Source organism: Elephantulus edwardii, unplaced genomic scaffold (assembly GCF_000299155.1).
Source record: "Elephantulus edwardii isolate Elephantulus edwardi_28Jun2011 unplaced genomic scaffold, EleEdw1.0 scaffold00044, whole genome shotgun sequence".
Lineage (NCBI taxonomy): Eukaryota > Metazoa > Chordata > Mammalia > Macroscelidea > Macroscelididae > Elephantulus > Elephantulus edwardii.
Window position 1 is genome coordinate 13,579,781 of NW_006399794.1, and position 21,607 is coordinate 13,601,387.

Genomic DNA, 21,607 nt, shown 5'->3' on the forward strand with positions numbered 1-21,607 from the left:
AGCAAGGAGTTGGAAACAACCTAAGTGCCCATCAACGAATGAATGGATAGAGAAGCTGTGGTATATTCGCACAATGAAATACTATGCTGCATTAAAAAACAAGGAACTCATGCAATATTATTCAAAATGGGTGACTCTGGAGGACATTATGCTGAGTGAAATATCTCAGTCATAAAAGGACAAATACTGCATAGTGCCACTGTTGTAGAATGGGACTGACATCATGGTTGGGGTAAGACGTGGAAATATTGGATAAAGTATATAGATTACATTGAAGCAGATGAGGGAGAGAATAGTTTAAAAGCAATATATGATTAGGTATTATGGTCATGACAAGAGTCCAGAGTGAAGGCTGCATAGTGGAGTGTACTCGGCAGGTAGGGAGATTGTATACCAGTCAAAGAATTTTTATTTTCTTTTTCAAAGAGAAGAGCAAACTGAGGGGGAGGAGTGGGCAGGGAGAAAAATATGCAACAATTAATGAATGGAAATCTAAAATCTGTGTAAATGTTCATTAAAATGAATACATTTTTTTTCTATAATTATATTTTATTAATTTTCATAAACATTTACAGAGATTTTGGGCTTCCACTCATTCATTGTTGCACTATTCTCTCTATAAATGAATACATTTTTTAAAAAAGAGTTGCTTACTCATATTTTCAGAAATGCTGTGTAGTAAAATACTGCTTTTTATCAGCTTTCCCCTCCTTATGTGACTGAGCAAATCCCTTGACTTCTATACCTCAACTTCCATCTGGGTCTACCTGGATGTTCATAAATTAATCTGACAGTTGTCATTGAAGTGCACTCAGTTTGTGCCATGGCTTTCCAAATATAATTAGTGACAACTTCCTAAAACCAAAGCTCAGGAAGAGTTAATAGAGTTCTCCAAAATTGTGCAATAGATGCAAATAAAAATAAATGGACAGACTTACAGAGCCTTGAAGAGGGTGGAGCTAGAATAGTAGGGAAGGAAAACCAGAAGGAAAAAGCTGAGTAAGACATGTTTACCAGAGCTTTTATATTCTGCCCTCCACTAAGAAAAGAGACCACTGGGGATCTTCCAAGAGCCTGGAGCTGTTGCCGCCCTGCACAGAGGCCAACCCAGACGCGAGTGTGACCAGGGCAGCAGAGAAAGGTCAGTAAGTATTCTGATGAGGGAAGGGTGACAAGGGCAAGAGGGAGCCATGGCCAGCTTGTGGAAGGTCAGGGGCATATCTTTCTTTGGAAAGATAGCTTAGGCTTCTCTGGAGAAAGGCACTTGGAGGGAGAGAAATTGAAGTAGGAAAGATCTAAACGTTAACAGAGCTGTGGGTGGAAAAGTTTTTGGAGGGATCTTGGCCAGGGCTTACCGGCCAACCAAATGATTTGGATGGTAAGAAAGAGAAAGAGGCTCTATAATCACGTCTCAGGTGCTTCAATGACAGAGTCCAAAGGGACAGATATGTAACAGGTGGGATGTAAGGACAACATTTTTAGAAAAAGGGAGAAGGGGCTATCTTTTTAAAAAATTTATTATTTTGTGTGTGTGTGTGATCAAATCGGATCTGACTTGTAGAGGAGGAGATTGCCCCCTCCTTCTCCAGCAGAGCACCTGGTGGATTCAAACCGCATACCTCTGGGATTTCAGTGCAGCTTCTTGCCACTAGGCCACCAGAGCTCCCTGGGGGCTATCATTTTTGACTAGGCACCTCATGTGACTCCCAGCACTTGGTTGGGTGACTGCTTTAATTTGACAGTTTTTTCTGCTGAACCTCAGACCCAAGGGTATCTGCTGTTTTCTCTTCTTTCTGAGGGAGCTTCATGTTAGACAGAGCTAATGGAGGAGGTCAGAGTTAGGAGGGGGTGGAGGGAGAAGCAGCTGTGTTACAGAGAACAGAAAGGCAAAAATGTGAGGAAGCAAATTGACATGATGTCTAAGTGCTTGGCTGCTAACCGAAACAGGCTTCATGGAAGAAAAGATCTGTTGATCAGTTCTTGTAAAGATTACATCCTAGGAAACGCTATGGGGCAGTTCTACTCTATCCTATAAGGACCCTAAGAATTAGAACTGGCTCAACAGTGCACAGAAACTACCATCAGTTTGAGAAGACACTTGCAGGACCTACCCATTAATCCCAGTTGCCCTCCTGAGCCCTCCAATATTGGAATTGAAGGATCCCTCTTTGTCAATCTTCTTTACTCCAACTTCAGGGACCATCAAGTCATTAGCACTGAAGGGACAGGGCTGACCCTATCTCTCACTGTGGGGGTGGGAAGACTGAGGCAAGTGAAGGAGGTAAACTGCAAAGCATGTGTTCTTTCTCACTAAGCCTTATGCATCAGAATTGACAGTAATGGCTTTTGATTTGGGGGTGCTTTGGTTTTTCTAACCACGAGCTGCTCCCTGCAGGGGCAGAAAGACATGGCCTGGGAAGTGACACCACTTCTGCTGCTTGTGGCATGCGTAGCCACCAAATGTAGTGCTCGGGACAGGACAGACCTGCTGAACGTCTGTATGGATGCCAAGCATCACAAGATAAAGCCAGGGCCCGAGGACAAGCTGCACGACCAGGTGAGGATGTGGTGTACCTCTAGACTGGGGAAGTGGCTGGTTCTGACAAGAAGAGGAAATCAGGGTGGGAAGAGAGGAGCTGAATGGCTAGAAACCCTCATGCGCCAAGCTACTGCTGTGTGAATGGCTGATGGTTGGGTGACTGAAGTGATTCTTCAAAAGCACCCTTCAAAAATGGCCCCATATCAGCAATAATATGGGGAAGTAATTTGCTGGGCATTTCATAGGTGCCGTGTGTTGTCTGTATGTGGTTTTATGTTCCCAATGGGCTTTTGATGTAGGACAGTGATGTTCTTCTCCACAATATGTAAATGAGGAACCTGAGGCCCAGAGAAATTCATGGACATTTACACAAATTAGACATGAGAGCCCTTGTGGTGGAATAGGAAGAGGGTTGAAGAAGGTTCCTCAGGGATTTAGAGGGTGTGAAACTGTGGGGCAGATGGCTCCTTCTCCTTTCATTACATGCCAGTCCCATGGAGTGCCAAGAGTAGTGGAAGAGAAGGCTCTTCACACAATGATAGAGAGCCGAGGTGCTACTATCTATAGCTGGGGAGTGGGGAAGCTCATCTTGGTAGATCTCAGTCCCATTAGTCTCAATGTCTTCTCTCCATGACATACAATCTGTAGACCCTTTATTATCCCAGAGTTAAATTTAGAGCTAATGGAATATGTTGTGGTTGTTATGTACCAAAAAGTGGGAACCAACCCATAGCTGACCCTCTTCTGGTGGGTTTTCAGAGGTGGTTAATCTCATGGGAGGAGATTGTCCATCCTTCTCTCATGGAGAAATCTGTTGGATTTAGTAGGATATATATTTTTTTATTTTCTATATATGTAATATGTACTTTTAGGTGTGTGGGTAGAGAATTGTTCTGAGTGGTACAGCCCTTTGTTGTCAGTTTGCTGTATTGAGGTAACTTGGGGTTCTTGTGACACTGAACACTGTACCACTGGTGTGTCAAATGCCATAATGGTTACCTATGGCGGACAGGGTTTAGTAGACTTCCCAGATTAAGACAGACTTGAAAGCAGAATTGACATCCACTTCTTAACAGGTTTCTTTGGAAACCCTATGAACATTAGAGAAACTATGATAGTTATAGAACAGGGTTCAGATTTTTTGTTCTTTGGGTTTCTATGAGTCATACTCAACTTGAGTATACACTTAACAACAACATGTATATTTAAATAAAAATATTTTTAAATGGTTCAAAATTTTAAAATATATTTAAATAAAAATAAACATATGTTAAATATATCTGACAGAGTGTGGAAATTATCAAACAGTATCACTGATATCACATGCAAGCAAGATTCTGCTGAAGATTATCCAAAAACGACTGGAAGAGCACATCAACAGAGAACTGCCTGAAGTGCAGGCTGGATTTAGAAGAGACCATGGATCTTGGCTGAAAGCAGAAAGTACCAGAGGAATGTCTATTTGTGTTTCATTGACCAGGCAAAAGCATTTGACTGTGTGGCTCACAACAAACTGTGGTTGAAGAATGGGAATCCCAGAACACTTGATTGTGCCTATGTGAAACCTATACTTGGACCAGGAGGCAGTCATCAGAACAGAGCAAGGAAACACTGCATGATTCAAAATTGGGAAGGGTGTGCATCAAGGATGTGTCCTATCTCCATATCTTTTCAATCTATATGCAGAATAGATTAACCAGGAGGCTAGGCTTGATGAGGAAAAGTGTGGCATCAGGATTGGAGGTAGACTCATCAGCTGTCTGTGTTATACAGATGATGCAACCCTGCTTGCTGAAACTGTGGAGGACCTGAAGCACTTGCTGCTGAAGGTCAAGGACTGAAGCCTTCAATATGGATTGACGCTCAACCTCAAGAAAACAAAGATTCTCACCACTGGGTCTATTGGCAATATCATGATAGATGGAGAAGAGATAGAGATTGTTGACAGCTTCAGTTTGCTTGGCTCTACAAGCAATGTTCTTGGTACCAGCAGCCAGAAAATAAAAAGACTAATTGCATTGGGAAAGTCAGCTGTCAGAGACCTCTGCAAAGTACTGAAGAGCAATGATGTCAGTCTGGAGACTAAGGTACGCCTGAAACAGGCCATAGTCTTTGCAATTACTTGCTATGCATCAGAGAGCTGGGCAATGACTAGGGATGACAGAAGGAGAGTTGATGCCTTTGAGCTCTGGTGCTGGAGAAGAGTACTGAATAAACCATGGACTGCTAGAAGAACAAACAAGTTCATCCTGGAGAGGGTGAAAACAAGCTGCCCCTTGGAGGCAAGGATTCTGAAGCTTCGTCTGACATACTTTGGACATGTTGCAAGGCAGGATCAGTCTTTGGAGAGGGATGTCATGTTTGGGAGGGTGGAGGGACAGAGCAGGAGAGGAAGACCCTCAATGAGATGGACCGATTCAGTCACTGGGGTAATGGGGGTAGGTGTGTCAGAGACAGTAAGATTGGCAAGGGATAGAACAGGGTTTAGGGCTGTTGTACATAGGGCCATTATGAATCGCAGGCAACAGTACATAACAACAACTATTTATTTATTTGTGTGTGTGTGTGTGTGTGTGTGTGTGTGTGTGTGTGTACTGTCAAATAAGATCTGACTGGTACAGAAGAGATTGTCCCTCCTTCCCCGGCAGAGTATCTGGTGGATTCGAACCGTGCGCCTCTGGGATTGTAGTTGCAGCTTCTTGCCACTAGGCCACCAGAGCTCCCCTTACAACAACATATAATCTATAAATTTTGGCAGCCTAGTGGTAAGAAACTGCATTGCAATCCCAGAGGAATGCAGTTCAAACCCACCAGCAGCTCCATGGGAGCAGGATGGACAATCTCCTGCCGTGCAACTGACTGCCCCTGAAAACCCACTGGAGGGTCAGGTATGGGTCGGTCTGACTCGACAGCAAACAACAACAACAATCTATAACTAAACCTATACGTATACACATATACAAATACACACACACACACACACACACACACACTCATTGGGTCAACTTCAGCTCATGGAAACCCCATGGTTTTCAGTGACTGACTTTTCAGAAGTAGGTCTTGAGGACTTTCAGCGGAGGCACTGCTCCATACACTTAACCTCCCATCCTTTGGTCAGCAGGCAAGTACTTCACTCCACTGGCAACTGTGAAATTGCACATGCTGGCTTTCAGTCACAAAACCTCTATGAGTGTGGCATCTATAAATGAAGATTAAGAACAGAGACAATTGCCCTTAAGTCACTTCTGACTCATGGTGAGTCATGGTGTCAGAACAGAACTGTGTACACAGGAACTTCCGTAACTGTGGCCTCTTGGAGGCAGGTCAGCAGGTCTTTCTTCCAAGGTGCTCTGGGTGGGTCTCACCTGCAAACTTTTACAGACAATGTTGGGTGGAGCTCCCAGTTTAAGACAGGTTTGGAAGCAGGAGTGGCATCCACTTCCTAAACCTAAACTACATGCCTCTGAAAACCCTATGAACTTGGAGAAATGATGATAGTTATAGAAAGGCTTTAGGCCTTTTGTTCACAGGGTTGTTATGAGTTGTGCTCAACTTGATGGCAATCAACAACTACAACCAAGTGCTTAATCATTTGCACCACTCAAAGATTGATACAGGTGTGTATGATTGACAACATAAATACTTTAAGAAGCAATAAACAGGATGACCATTGATGACAACCTTTTGAAATAGTCAATAGCTCAAAACAAGAGGTATAATTCAGCCTTCCATTTTACAACATTTACAATTCTGGAAAATATAGTCTATAGTAAAACCTCGCTAAACTATATAGTATATTTACATAAGATGATGTTAGGTGCCATCAAGTTGATCTTGTTGTGACACCATGAACAAGAGATCTGAACCTTGCCCTATCCTGTGCCATCCTTATGACCTCTGTCTTCCTCAAGCCCACTGTAATAGTTAGTGTTTCAGTCCATCTTGTTGAGGGTCTTCTTCTCTTTCACTGACCTTTCTCAGCATATCTCCCTCCAGGGACTAGTTCCTCCTAAAAATATGACCAAACGGAATGAAATGAATTTTCCCCATCCCTGCCTCTATGGGACACCTTAGTTGCACTTCCTTCAAGACACGTTTGTTTGTTCTTTTGGCCATCCATGAAATATTCAATACTCTTCACCAACATTACAATTCAATGGCATCAATTCTTCTTTGGTCTTCCTTATTCATTGTCCAACTTTCAGATGCAGAGTAAGCAATTGAAAATACTATGGCTTGGATCAAGTGCATATGTCATTAAACTAACATTCTTGCTCTTTACAATTTTGGAGAGGTCCTTGACAGTACACTTTCCTATTGCAACACATCTTTTGATTCTTTTTTTTTATCTTTTGATTCTTGATTGCTAGTACCAAGTGTGTTGATTGTGGATGCAATAGAAATAATTGACAATATCAATCTTTTCTCCATCTATCATGGTGGACCATGTTTGGTGGAGCTCCCCAATTAAAATATGCTTAGAAGCAGGAGTGGCATCCATTTCTGAAATAGCTTGCCTCAAGAAACTATAAACTTGGAGAAACGATGAAATAGGGTTGCTATGAGTTGTCTACAACACAATGGCACTTAACAACAACAACATCATGATGTTGCCTATTGGTCCAGTGGTGAGGATTTTTGTTTTCTTGATGTTGAGGTGTTACCCCTATTGAAAGCTGTAATCTTTGATCTTCTGCAGCAATTGCTTCAAGGTTTTGTTTGGTTGGGGTTTTTTGTTTTTATTTTTTTCACTTTCTGCAAGCAAAGTTGTGCTTTCTGCATAACACAGGTTGTTGATTAGTCTTCCTCCAATCTTGATGCCACATCATTCTTCTTTATATAGTCAAGCTTCTCAAATAATTTGCTAAGGAGACAGATTGAATATGGTATGGAGAAAGAATACAACCCTGACTCATACGTTTTCTGACTTTAAACCAGGTAGTGTTCCCCTTGTTTTGACAAGTGCTTCTGGTTCTAGGTATAAGTTTCAAGTGAAAACATTTAAGTGTTCTGGGATTCCCACTCTTCTCAATGTTAGCTATAATTTGTTATAATCCACACAGTCAAATGCCTTTGCATAATCAATAACACACAAGTAAACATCTTTGCAATTTTCTATGTTTTCTACTAAGATTCACCTATCGTCAGCAATGATATCCCTTGTACCACAGCCTCTTTTGAATCCAGCTTGAATTTTCGACAGTTCCCTGTCGATCCAGCCATAACTAAATAATACTCAGCAAGATTTTATTTGCATGTGGTATTAATAATATTGTATAACAATTTCCACATTCTGTTGGATCATCTTCTTTTGGCAATAGGAACAAATATGGATTTCTTTTAGTTAGCTCATCAGGTGGCTGTTTTTCATATTTATTTGTAGTGGCTGGGAACATGTCCAGCATTCATTTGCTTCTTTTTTTTATTTTATGAAATTTTATTAGTTTTAATGAACATTTACAGGGATTTTGGGTTTTCATTCCTTCATTACTGCGCCATTTTCTCTACCCTCCTCCCCAGTTTGTTCTTCCCCACCATCCGAATGTCTGTTTTAATTGTCCAATTGCCACAGTGCTTGTCAAAGTCAGTTCTGATTAATCTCCTTTGTCGGTGTGTCCTTTGCCATTCCCTATCACTCCTCCCTGAGAGAGACTTCACCCTGAGTCATAAGGAAAAGGGGATGGCATATTCTCTTAGCTACTTCCTGCTGAAAAGGGATGCTGTGGGTTTCAGGGTGAAGATCTTCTCTCACTACTCTAAAGGGCCCCTTTGGCAGTAGGAAACACATAGACTATTATGGAGATTGATTTTGGAATTTAGATGCACTGTTATTAATTGTGCTTAGCCGTACATGTTCATATCCTAGAAGATGTATCATGGGGGGGTTGCAACCTAGAAGACACAAATTTAACTAACAAGTTATAAGTACATGAGTCAAAAATTATGGAAAAGTAAAAGAAAAGATTCTTTCATTGTTTTACAAACCCTCCCCCAGGTCCCCTCCACCATGTAGCCCTCGCTCTAGACTCCTGTGATGACAGAAATACCTAGTCACATATCTCTTTTACACAGTTTTCTCCCTCCTCTGTTTCAGTGCAGTATACATTATTGAACACATCTTACTCAGTCTCTCCCCAACCCTGAGGTTAGTCCCATTCTACAACAGTGGCATCAATTCATTTGCTTCTTGAAACACCTCAGCTGATATTCTGTCAGTCCCTGGGGATTTATTGTTTGCTAATGCCGTCAGTAACAGCTTGGACATCTCCCTTCAGTACAATTGGGTTTTGATAATATGCTATTTCCTGAAACAGTTCTGTGTGGACCAGCTCTCTTTGGTAGAGTGACCCTGTGGATCCCTTCCATCTTCTTTTGATGTGTCCTGCATCTTTCAGGATTTTGCATACAGAATCCTTCCATGTTTCAACTTAAAGCTTGATTTTTTTTTCCAATTTTTTCAGCTTGAGAAATGCTAAGCATGTTTTTCCTTTTCGGTATTCTAATACCAGATTCTTGCATGTTTCATTATAATACTTTGCTTTGTCTTCTCAGACTGCACTCAGGCTGAAATCGTCCATTCAGTTCTCTTACTTTAGCTTTCCTTCCTCTTGTTTTGGCTTCTCTTCATTCCGATGCAAGTTTCAGAGTGTCGTCTGACATCCAGTTTGGTTTTTCTTTCTTCCCAGTCTTTGTAATGACCTTCTGCTTTCTTCATGGATGATGGCCCTGATGCCATTACACAACTCATCTGATCTTTGGTCATTAATGTTCAGTGCCTCAAATCTGTTCTGAAAATTATTTTAAAGTCAGGTGGGATACAGTCAGACTCATATTTTCATTATCATGGACTTGTTTTCATGTCATTCAACTTCAATATAAACTTGCATATGAAAAGTTGATGATCTGTTTGACAGTCAGCCTCTGGCTTTGTTTTGACTGCTGAAATTGAGTTTCTCCCATGTCTCTTCACACAGATGTAGTTAGTCTAATTCTTGTATAAGTCATCAGAAGAAGTCTACATATATCACTGCCATTTGTTGTTTTTTTTTAAATAATGTATTTGACATGAACAAATCATTCATTGTAAAAAAAAGATTTGTCCTGGAAAGGGTTAAACCGGGTGGCTCCTTGGAGGCAAGGATTCTGAGGCTCCATCTCACATACTTTGGACGTGTTGTGAGGAGAGACCGATCCTTGGAGAAGGACATCATGCTTGGAAGGGTGGAGGGATGGTGCAGGAGGGGAAGGCCCTCTATGAGGTGGATTGATTCAGTGACTGGGATAATCGGGATGAGAGTGTCAGAGACAGTGCGATTGGCACAGGACAGAGCAGAGTTTAGGGCTGTTGTACATAGGGTTGCTATGAGTCGCAAGCGACTCGATGGCACATAACAACAACTATCATGATGCTGCCTATAGGCCAAGTGGTTAGAATTTTTGTCCTCTTGATGTTGAGATATAATCCATATTGAAGGTTGTAATCTTTGATCTTCTGCAGCAAGCAATTCAAGCCCTCTTTACTTTGAGCAAGCAAAGTTAGGTACTCTGCATAATGCAAATTACTGATGGATCTTCCTCTGATCTTCATGTCACATTCTTCTTCATAAAGTCTAGCTCACCAGAATATTTCAGGGCAGCTTGAAAAGATAAAGTATTATGATGCAATATGCAAAGAGCTGGAGTTGGAGAATAACAAGGGAAGAACTCACTTGGTATTTTTCAAGCTGAAGGAACTGAAGAATAAATTTAATCCCTGAGTTGCAATACTGAGAGATGCTATGGGCAAAATCTGGAATGATCCAAGAAGCATCAAAAGAAGATGAAAGGAAGACCCTGAGTCACTGCCAAAAAAAAAAATGGTTGACATGGAAATATTTCAGGAATTAGCATACAATAAAGAGCCAATGATAAAAAAGGAAGAAGTTCAAGTTGTGCGAAAGGCAATGGCAAAAAAAAAAGCCCCCGGAATCTATGGATTCCAACAGATATGTTTCAACTAACAGATGCAGTCCTAGATGAGGTTACCAGTCTGTGCCAGGAAATTTGGAAGACTACTGCCTGGTCAATTGACTGGAAGAGATCTATATTTGTTTCCATTCCCAAAAAAGTTTACCCAACAGAACACAGAAATTATCAAACAATATAAAAATACTGAAGATCATCCTAAAATATCTACAGCAGTAAAATGACAGAGAATTACCCGAAATTCAAACTGGATTTGGGAAACAATGGCAGCAGGGATGTCATTGCTCTTGCCAGATGGATCTTGGCAGAAAGCAAAGAATGCCAGAAGAATGTCTGTTTGTATTTTGAAATGCAAAGGCATTTGCAAATGCAAAAGTATTTGACTATGTGGATCATAAAAACCCATGGTTAACATTGAACAAAATGGGAATCCCAGAACATTTAATTATGGTCATATGAAACCTTTATCTAGACCAGAAAAATGGAACATGCATGGTTTAAAATAAAGAAAAGTGTGTATCAGGGCTGTATCCTTTCTCCATACTCATGTGATTTATAGCCTCTGAAAACTTACTGGAGGGTCAGCTATGAGTCAGTTCCAACTCAATGGCAATGAGAATGATAAATTTGGTTTGGTGTGGTGTTTTTTAGTTTTTATGTGTCTAAGGTTCCTGGGTGTTAGATATGATTTGCTCTCAGATACTAACCTAAAGCTTAGTTACGCGTGACAATCAACTTCCGTAAAGATTGCAGTTGAGAAACCCCCGTGGGGCACCGTTCTACTTTCTAGCACACACATCTTCCATGAGTCAGATCTGACGCAAAGACACCTGGGTTTAGTAGCTCTGTGGTTAGGACATTTGGTTACTAACCCAAAGGTCAGTGGTGTAAAACCCACCAGTTACTCCATGGGGAAAAGGTGAAACATCTGTTTTCATAGATACTTACAACCTTGGAAAACCTATTGGATAGTTCTACCTAGTACTAAAGGGTCACTAGGAGTCAGAATTGACTTGATGGCAGTGGGTTTGGGTTTTTGGGGTTTACGTGACCAGCACTGGTGCTCCTGGGGTTACAAGTGTTACAACTTGTACAGAACAATACATCTAGTCAACACTTCTACTGCCCTCTCCAGTTTTACATCTTCATTCCGAAGAAGACCATCTTCCATTGAGGCTTTTCCTGACCACAGTATTTAGCATCTCAACAATTCTCCTATATTCTGCATTCTCTGCTTTAGCTTCCTTTGGATCATTTATCACAACCTGAAAAACTTACACATATTGTCTCTCTCCTCTGATTCAAATATAAATACAAATTCCTGTCTGTTTTGCTCTTTGCTATATTCCCAGCACCTAGAACAGTGAGAGGGGCTCAATAATGATTTTTTCAATGATTAAAAAAAGAAATAAAAGAACTTTAAAAAGCACTAAGTGTTATATATATCCTAAGACTGGGATTCCCCAAGGTTTCCACAGTCACTGATCAGCTGTTATAAATTGAGGGGAGTCCACTCACTGAGTATTCCCTAGGACAACCTACGTGGGGCAGGGAAGCCAGAATCCAGTGGGAGAAAGGTTGGAGTGATAGATAGCTGTAGTGGGAAAGGAAGTTAGTCCTGTGTCTTCCCCACCCAGTGCAGTCCCTGGAAAAACAATGCCTGCTGCTCCGTGAGCACCAGCCAGGAACTGCACAAGGACACCTCCCTCCTTTATAACTTCAACTGGGACCACTGCAGCAAGATGGAGCCTGAATGCAAGCGCCACTTCATCCAGGACACCTGCCTCTATGAGTGCTCCCCCAACCTGGGACCCTGGATCCTGCAGGTATGGGCACCACGTGCAGGGAGGGCGTGGCCTAATGGTAGAAGCAGCACTGCCTCTGCCACCAACCTCTATGTGGCTGTTGAGATCCCGGGCTGACAGACTCTTCTCCCTCCCCTCCCACACAGGTAAACCAGAGCTGGCGCAAAGAGCGCTTCCTGGATGTGCCCCTGTGCAAAGAAGACTGTCAGAGCTGGTGGGAGGCCTGCCGCACCTCCTACACCTGCAAGACCAACTGGCACAGTGGTTGGGACTGGAGCTCAGGTGAGAGCTGGGTAGTGAAAAGGTAGAAGTCCTACTAAGAAAAGTTTTAGTTGTAAAGTTTTTAAAAAGGACTTGGTGGGGTTGTTTTTTTTTGTTTTTGTTTGTTTGTTTTTAAGATTTCTAAGGGTTTCCAGAAATAAACCATGGCTAAAAGTCTGTGGTCACTATTTCTCCTTGCAGGAGTTAACAAGTGTCCAGCTGGATCCACCTGTCGCACATTTGAATCCTACTTCCCTACACCTGCTGCCCTGTGTGAGGGCCTCTGGAGTCACTCCTACAAGGTCAGCAACTACAGCCGAGGGAGTGGCCGCTGCATTCAGATGTGGTTTAACCCAGCCCATGGCAACCCCAATGAAGAGGTGGCGAGGTTCTATGCAGAAGCCTTGAATACGGCTGAGCTGCACCACGTTTGTCCTTACCTGCTTGGCCTCTGGTTGCTTGTCTATCTCCTTCTACCTTCTGATATCTAAGCATCACAGCTGTGTGGCCTCAGAGCTTCTAGTTACTCTGCTTCAGTTTCATAGTAAGGCCCACCAGAAGCCAGCTCAAATAAACTGACATCCTCCATACATGTGTCTTGTGGATTATTAATGGATAATTGGGGATGCCATTGTCTTGCTTTTCAATTTCTGATTGAAACCAGTTAGTTAGTTGGTCTATTTTCAGCTCCAACACTTTGCTATGAACTGGAGCTAGATACTTATCTACTATTCCAAACCACGACATATTTAGGGTTCTCAATCTCATCTTTACTGGATTCCTCTAATCTAGAGTCAGGCCAAAAATATTATCATTTACAAGTAGCCCCAAACCTCCCAGTGTTGACTGCTCTGCAATAGAAGAGACAGGAATGGGCGTGCCCAGCATGCTCTGGGTGGGGCACTGTGAAGAGGTTCAGGAGGCCAGAAGAGCTATGGCACCCGCAACAGCACTACCCACAAAACACTCTCTGCTGTTAAGAACTGTTCTGCATGCTTTGCTGGGGGTGGGGGGGGGGCGGGGAGGGAGGGTGAAAGCTGAGGGATGAGGAAGTGCGGGGGTGGGGTGGGGATTAATCATGGGATTGTACAATTTGATGGGGAGGTGAGGGAAATTGGAAGAATATGCTCTAAAAAACAATGTATTTGAATTTTGTAAATACACTAGAATAATTTTAAAAAAATATACTGTAAAAAATTAGAAAATCCCCACTTGCCATTGATGATCGTTCTTCTCTCCCATCATGGGAGAGTAAGAGGGAGAGGACGCAGTCTGAGTGGTAAAAAAAAAAAAAAAAATTAGAAAATCCATATAAGCAAAAAATAAAAAAACACATTATATGGAAAAAAATGCTTTGCTGTTTTTTCATATAAGTTATAGGAGGGCATGTAAGAAGTTGCAGAAATCCACCAGCTATATGAGAGAAAGATGGGCACTCTCCTCCTGGGTGATTTACAGGCTCTGAAAACCAGCTGAGGCAAAAAAAAAAATGGAAACAAAAACCAACAAACCAGGAGAGCTAACAAACCAGGTGGCCTAGTGGCAAGAAGCTGCACTGCAATCCCAAAGATATGGGGTTCAAATTCACCAGATGCTCTGCCAGAGAAGGAGAGGCCATCTCCTCCTGTACTAGTCAGATCCAATTTGGCGGTACACACAGAGAGAAAATAATAACAACAACAACAACAATAATAAACAACAAACCTGCTGGAAGATCAGCTGTGAGCTGGTTTTCACTTTAAGGCACATACCTAGTCAGTATACTGTATAATGAATGGCGCATACCTATTCAAAATACTGAATATCCCATCGACTGCTGAAAGAACAAACAGATAGGTTTTGGAGAAGGTGCAGCCAGAGTGCTCCCTTAGAGGCAAAGATGATAAAGCTGCATCTCACATACTTTGAATATGTTTCTAGGAGAGACTATTTCTTGGAGAGGGACAGCATGCATGGAAAGGTAGAGGGATGGCAAAGGAGAGGAAGACCCTCAACCAGGTGAATTGATACACTGCAGCAATGGGTTCAAATGTGTCAGAAATTGTGAGGATGACACAGAATAGGACAGGGTTCAGATCTGTTGTTCATAGGGTCACTATGTGTCATACTTGATTTGACAGCACCTAACAACAGTAATGACAGATAACAGCGTAACATGAGGCCCTGTTTTACAAATGTGGAAACAGGCATACAAAAGTAAAGAAAATAGCTAGAGTCATCCCCTCCATAAGAGCTTGGATTTCATCCTATGTGGTCTGGCTATGGAGAGCAAGCTGTTTCCCCTTGTGGAGTGGACAGATGTGTGTTTTGAAGGAATACTGGGTCAATGCCTGACCAGAAGAACTGGGCTTGAGCTGATCACTGGCAGAGCCGAAACAGGAAGCCAAACCAATACTCTAAAACATGTCCCAAACCAATAATTGGAAAGAGATTTTTAGGCTTTGTTCCCACTTTAAGTATAGTTTGTATCAGTTAAAATATGATAGGTTATGTTACAGTAACATCCCTAGTATCACAGTGACTTAACTCAAATATTTCTTTCTTGCTTAAACTACAGTATTTAATATGCATTATGAGGTGTGGGGTTGGGGAGAAGAATTCTGCTTCTTGTTCATGACTCAGGCTTACAGACACTCCATTTTGTCAGACTCTTCCATGAGGCAAGAATATATAGGATACTCTTCCTTGTCACAGCAGCATGTAGGAAACGTCAAGAATCTAAATTTCTGAGGAATATTTTCTAAGAGAACGTTTTCAAAGCAGCAAAGTATGTGACTCTCTCAAAATCTATCATCTGAGACAAACCCTATTCCACCCTAACTGTGAGGGATCAGTCAGAACAAGCTGGCAGTGGAGACACCTCTTGTGTAAGCTCCCTGTTGTCTAAGCACTAGTGGAGGGGTCGTGGGACACCCCCTTTTTGCTGTTTCTGCTCCCTGTATTTCATCCATTCTGACCTCATAATAAAAGTGGGTTTCAGGAGAGGGCGGTGAAGGAGGGAATTTGGTTTTGGTATGTTGTTGTTGTTATGTGCCATCGAGTCGCTTGCGACTCACAGCGATCCTATGTACAACAGCCCTAAACTCTGCTCTGTCCTGTGCCAATCACACTGCCTCTGACACTCCCATCCCGATTATCCCAGTCACTGAATCAATCCACCTCATAGGGGGCCTTCCCCTCCTGCTCTGTCTCTCCACCCTCCCAAGCATGATGTCCTTCTCCAAGGATCGGTCTCTCCTCACAACACGTCCAAAGTATGTGAGATGGAGCCTCAGAATCCTTGCCTCCAAGGAGCCACCCAGTTTAATCCTCTCCAGGACAAATCTGTTTGTTTTCCTAGTAGTCCATGGTATTCTCAATACTCTTCTCCAGCACCACAGCTCAAAGGCATCAATTCTCCTTCTATCCTCCTTGGTCATTGTCCAACTCTCTGATGCATAACAAGTGATTGCAAAGACCATGGCCTGCATCAGACGCACCTTAGACTCCAGAGAGACACCATTGCTCTTCAGTACTTTGGAGAGGTCCCTAACAGCAGACTTTCCCATGGCAATGCGCCTTTTCATTTCCTGGCTGCTGGTGCCAAGACTGTTGACTATGGAGCCAAGCAAACTAAAGCTGTGTACAATCTCAATCTCTTCACCATCCATCCTGATGCTGCCAATTGGTTCAGTGGTGAGAATCTTTGTCTTCTTGACATTGAGCCTCAATCCAAAGTGTAGGCTGCAGTCCTTGACACTCTGCAGCAGGTGCTTCAGGTCCTCTTCAGTTTCAGCAAGCAGCGTTGTGCGATATGCATAACACAGATTGTTGATAAATCATCCACCAATCTTGACCCACATTTCTCCTCATAGAGCCCAGCCTCCCAGATAATTTGTTCTGCATATAGGTTGAAAAGGTATGGAGATAGGTATAGATGGTGAAAAAGCCAGGAGAGATGCTTAGGAGATTGGCCTACTGACCAAAGATTTTTTTTTTGAAAGTTTATTCCAGTTGGCATAAGCAGAGTCCGCTAAATTGAGGGCTAGAGACCAGAGCCAGAACAAAGGAAAAGAACTGTATCATATGACTAATCGAAAAAAGTACATGAAGTACATTACCAAAAATACCAAAACACTTACCACAATCAACTCTCCTCACTAATTTTACTCATTCCTTTAAAATGACTTCTTGTTCCATGCTTGTAGCTTCTCTCTACAGACGTCTTCTTACTTTGGGACTGGAGTTTTCTGGAGATCTCAAGTCACAAGTTCCGAAAGTTTGAATCTTCCAAGGCTTGTTTGTGGTGATGTGCCAAATCCATTAGTCTATTTCGTGTTAGTAAATTGTAGCTGAACTCTGGGCAAACAAAAACAAAGCAGGAATAGAACCACCTGTGGACAGTATCAGCTGGTCTGGCCAATCTACTACAGCAATTTCCAATTGCAATTAAAGAGAATTTTCACTAGGGTAAGCTGAGATCTACTTGTGACTGCTGTATTCCATGGTCTTGGTTGATGACTCTTTTGAGAACACACAATTGGAACTCAAGAAAGAAGAGCAAGGATAAAAAGGTCTCACTAACAGCTTAACCAACAAGAAAAAAATGTATAAAAGTATTTAAGTAACAAAACATTTGTCATTTCCCCAATCTTTAGGGATTTTTTTTCACCAATCATTCCCGTTAGTCATTGCCAAATTTCCCCATCGCCTTTAAGAACTTATTTTAGACAATCCTACTTACTGTCTGCCTTATTTCTCTGGAGTACAGAAAACTTCATTGCCATGAAGCTGGATCAAACTCATAGTTGACTTTTCAGTGGGTTTTCAGAGGCTGTAAGTCACATGGCCAGAGATTGCCCCTCTTTCTCCCAAGCAGAAGCTGGTGGATTCAAACTGCCTGCCGTGGGTTGGTAGTACAACTCCTTACCCACCAAGCCACTTAAGTTATTAATCTTGATGACTTCAACATCTATTTTTGTTGAAGTTGTAAAATCACTACTGATAATGAACTAAACTCAAATTCATTCCAGTTGAATCAGAACTGACTCCTGACTGCCCCTGTAGTGGGTTTTCTGGAAGCTGTAAGTCATGTTGGAAGAGATTGCCTGTCTTTTCCCTGTGGAGTCTCTGGTGGCTTCAAACCACTGGAGTGGTGCTGCCTTTTGGTGAGCAGTGCAACTTTCTACAGACTGTGCCACCAGAGCCTTCCAAATGAAAAGGTAATTTCAAACCAAAGAATAAAAGCATCATGCAAACTAGTTTGTTGACAATCATGAAAATCAGGAACGCAAGGGTGCTTTTACCTATTCAGGAATGTCTATAATCACCAACTGCGATGGTGAATGTTATGTACCAACTTGACTAAACCATAAGTTTCTAGTATTATTGTAAATAATCTTCCATTATGATATTATGTAATTTTCCTTCATTTTACCTGTTGGAATCCTTACCTCTATATGTTAATAACACAAGTTTATTGTGGAGTGTATCTCAAATCACATCCTTACTCAAGTCATTGACCTTTTCCCCTCAACTCCACTTAGGTGGATCTGAGGAGGTACAAGAGTGTTTCCTGCATGTGCCTTGTGTGAAAAGGACTTTCAGAGCTGACAGAAGGTCTATCATACAGCAAGGTCAAGTGGCACAGGGGTTGGGACTAGACTTCAGGTAAAAACCTGGATGTTGGGAGGAGGTACAGGTGGAATGCAGAAATGGTAGAATTTGTTTTTTGAGGCTTTCTGGGCTGGCCAGAAATAAACTGTGGGAGCTTCAAGTCTGGCCCACCATCTATCTCCTTGCAAGAGTTAATAAGGATCCGGTTGGGGTCATCTGTTGCACATTTGAATTCTACTTCTCCACACCTGCTGCCCTGAAGCCCTCTGGGGTCACTCCTACAAAGTCAGCCACTACCGCTGATAGTGTGGCCACTACGTTCATATGTAGTTTGACTTGGTCCAAAGGTGTGAGGTTCTATTGGAGACTACAGGTGGGAATGGGCTGTTCCTGCTCAGCCTGGGTCTGATGATTGTTCTGGATAACTGACTTAGCAGACAATAGTATATTTAATAGTTTAACTATTAACACCACTAACACCACAATTCAAAGGCACTGACTCTTTTGTCTTACTCATTGTCCAACTTTCGCATGCATAACAATTGAAAACACAATGGCTTAGATCAGGTGTACCTTAGTTTTTAAACTGACATCTTTGCTCTTTAGCTAGTGCTGGGACCAGAGACATGCACTAGAAATCTGCACAGATGGGTTCTAGCCCTAGTTGCTGAGCGTTCTCAGACAGGTATTTGTACCGCTCTGAGGATGTGGAAACTGCAGTTGGAAGTGTGAAGAAAAGACTTGGTTGGGGAGGTGAGCGTTAAGACTCAGAGAACAGCATAGGTTCTGCTCCTGAGGGTTGGGCAGAGGCAGTGACCCTTCAGTCTAGGCTTACCTACCAGTTGGGAGGGAAGGGAGAGAGGTGGAAGACAACGGTGCTACAAGAAGGAGCCTGGTACCTGCTCCTGGGAAGCCAGGAAAGGTCGTTGACAGATTTCCCCAGAGCAACACAACTTTTGAATTCTTGCCTTCTACAATGGGTGTTTTTTGTGGATCCAGAGAAAGTTAGGGAAGGTAGTCAGGGAAATTCCTGGAAAGAGCACATGCAAGAGTGTGGAACTAAAAAAAGAAGAAAGTGTGGAATTATTCCAGCCCTGTTGTTTACTATAGGTGTAGGGGGAAGTGGATTGAAAATGTTTCTCGGCTTCCAGGAGCAGGTACCAGGCTCCTTTAGCACCGTCGCCTTCCCCGCCCGCCCCCTCTCCCCCCAACCGGTAGATAAGCCTGGACTGAAGGATCTCTGTCTCTGCCCAACACTCAGGAGCGGAACCCGCGCTGTTCTCTGAGTCTTACACTCACCTCCCCAACCAAGTCTTTTCTCCACATTCCCAACTGCAGTTCCCGCATCCTCAGAGTGGCACAGACACCTGTCTGAGAATACTCAGCAACTAGGGCTAGAACCCAAGTCTGCAGATTTCTAGTGCATGTCTCTGGTCCCAGCACTAGCATACTCCCTTAGGGTTAGGCTTACCTTCTCATGCACAGATAGAGAAGTGGAGAATAATGTGGAAAATGAAGTTTTGGACAAAGTCTGGAGACACTATTAGGTGGTGTGGAATAGGGGTCTAGTGCTTATATTTATCAGCTCTGAGAGATCCTACAAATCGAGCCACCTCCATGTCCCAGGCTTCGTTCCAGCTGTGTTAAGTCAATGGATATTAAGAGCGGAGGCAGGAACTCATCAGGACTGATCTGGAGTCTGTCAACAGGTTTAATTTAGTAAAGTGAAAGTTGTATTCGAGGTTAAAGGAGACTTTCGGCCCCAGGCCTAGTAGGTGGCGTCTGCAGGATGCACACCAGATGCCTGCGCCTTTAAGGAGCCAGGGGGCGAAGGGGCGGGGCAGGAAGCGGACTCCCCGGAGACGCCGCCACCGGCTAGGTCTTTTTTGGGGGGAAGGGGCGGGCCAGGCTCTCCCTCGGGCCCCGCCCCCTTCTCCGAAGGCCGAGTCCGCCTCTGGCCCTCGGTCTGGGGCTACGGTGGGGCTGGGGCGTCGGAGCGGACCGGCTCCGGGCGCTCCCACTTCGGCGTCCGGCCCGCAGAGCCGCAAGTTTGTTGACTTGTAGGGAGTAGCTGCGGCGGGGGCGGGTGCTAATAATACCCGTTGGTTCAGCCGTGCGCTTTACAGTTTACACAGCTGTCGCCTTCGGTACTCCTTAATTAATAATAAAAATAGCCGCCTCGCTGGAGCGCCTGCTGGCTGGCGTGACCTGTGCCGAGCTTTACGAGCACATCCCCATTGAGTCTGCCCTGCTAACGTCCCCATTGCACAGAGCGAGAAGCCAAGGCTCGCAGAGGCGCCGTGAATTAGCCGAGGTCACCGGGCGGGCCAGCGGCTCCGGGCCGAGCGCGGACCCCCCGGGAGGCGGGGCGCGGGTCCTAACCCCGGCTCGGCGGAGAGCCGCGGGGGCGGAGCGGCGGGCGGGGCGGAAGACGGGAGGGGGTGCGGCGACGATGGCCATCTTAAGTGGCCGCTGAGAGTCCAGGACCGCTTCCCCCGGGACGGGGCCCCGGAGCAGCCCCCGAGGTGGGGATCCGCGCGCGACCCCTGCGGCGCTGGGGAGAGGTCGGGAGTCCGGACACTTGGCAAGAACTCCTTTAGTTGGATGAAGGGGTGAGGGACTCCTTGCCTCCAACTGCTTAACGACTCTCTGTCCCGGGCTGCGGGTAATGGGGGTGGTGGTGGTGCCAGGGAACTTGGCCGAGCGGGGGAAGGGCTTCTGCCCAGGCTGGGAGGGGCTGCCAAGGAACGGGCGTGGGGAGTTCGAGGGCACTGGACCTTGTCTGGGTACGTGTGGGGGGATCAGATCTGTAGAAGACCCTTTGGTATTTGTTAGAGATTCGGGGTTCAGATTTGACACAGGGGCCAGACTTAACGGAAGTTGGGGGTCCGGCCCGCTCTGATGATGGGGAGAAGCTTGGAGGGGGATTCATCCCGCTTCCTTCGCAGGCTTTGGGAACTCGATTCGGTGGGACTGTATGGAAAAGATTTGGGGTGGAATGAACGTAGTATGGGAGTTAGGAGCCAGGTTATTGCGGCTGTAGAAAAGGGGCCGAATTCTCGGAGGTGGGGAGACTGGGACCCTGAAGAAAGGGGACGCACTGGGGGGAGGGGACACCTGATTCTCGATGGACTCGAGAGTGTCGTGGGAAGAGTGACCCTGCCGGTTGGCTAACCCTGTGGAGGGTCCGGGGTTCTGCAGGCTGGTGGGGAGAGCGTGATCCCCGCCGGGAAGAGGTTGGGGGCAGGGGCGCTCTGGGCGCCGGGCCGAGTGGAGGGGGAGGGGGCCGGCCGCCGGCTCTGCGCTCCCGCCCCTCCCCCGCCGCCTCCGAACAAACTTTTCTTTCTCTTCAAGTTGAAGCCGGCGCTGCCGGCGGCGGCGGCCGCGCGGCGAACGAGACGGCCTGCACCGAGGGGCCGCGGAGCCCGATTTCCCGCCGGCT

The 21,607-nt window shown here is 44.3% G+C and overlaps 2 protein-coding genes across 2 annotated transcripts in view; both read left to right on the top strand.

Annotated features, from left to right (window-relative positions):
- The first annotated feature begins 2,385 nt into the window (after window positions 1-2,385).
- FOLR2 (folate receptor 2 (fetal)) lies at window positions 2,386-20,641 on the top strand. The gene is made up of 8 exons (XM_006885726.1): window positions 2,386-2,557; window positions 12,142-12,330; window positions 12,456-12,591; window positions 12,772-12,991; window positions 14,102-14,109; window positions 15,737-15,774; window positions 19,983-20,209; window positions 20,437-20,641. The coding sequence occupies exons 1-8, from the start codon at window positions 2,408-2,410 to the stop codon at window positions 20,639-20,641; spliced, it is 1,173 nt and encodes a 390-aa protein (XP_006885788.1). The 5' UTR covers window positions 2,386-2,407.
- A 192-nt stretch (window positions 20,642-20,833) lies between these two features.
- INPPL1 (inositol polyphosphate phosphatase-like 1) overlaps window positions 20,834-21,607 on the top strand; it is a 13,308-nt gene continuing 12,534 nt past the window's right edge. The window contains exons 1-2 of the mRNA XM_006885727.1: window positions 20,834-20,951; window positions 21,367-21,604. Coding sequence (XP_006885789.1) covers window positions 20,834-20,951; window positions 21,367-21,604 — 356 coding nt within the window. The remainder of the gene's footprint in view (window positions 20,952-21,366; window positions 21,605-21,607) is intronic.

Excerpts from the sequence above, each read along its gene's own strand:
- FOLR2 (XM_006885726.1), top strand. The coding sequence starts at position 2,408 with ATGGCCTGGGAAGTGACACCACTTCTGCTGCTTGTGGCATGCGTAGCC. Across the intron at positions 2,558-12,141 it reads AGGACAAGCTGCACGACCAG|TGCAGTCCCTGGAAAAACAA; the intron begins GTGAGGATGTGG and ends TTCCCCACCCAG. Across the intron at positions 12,331-12,455 it reads TGGGACCCTGGATCCTGCAG|GTAAACCAGAGCTGGCGCAA; the intron begins GTATGGGCACCA and ends CCTCCCACACAG.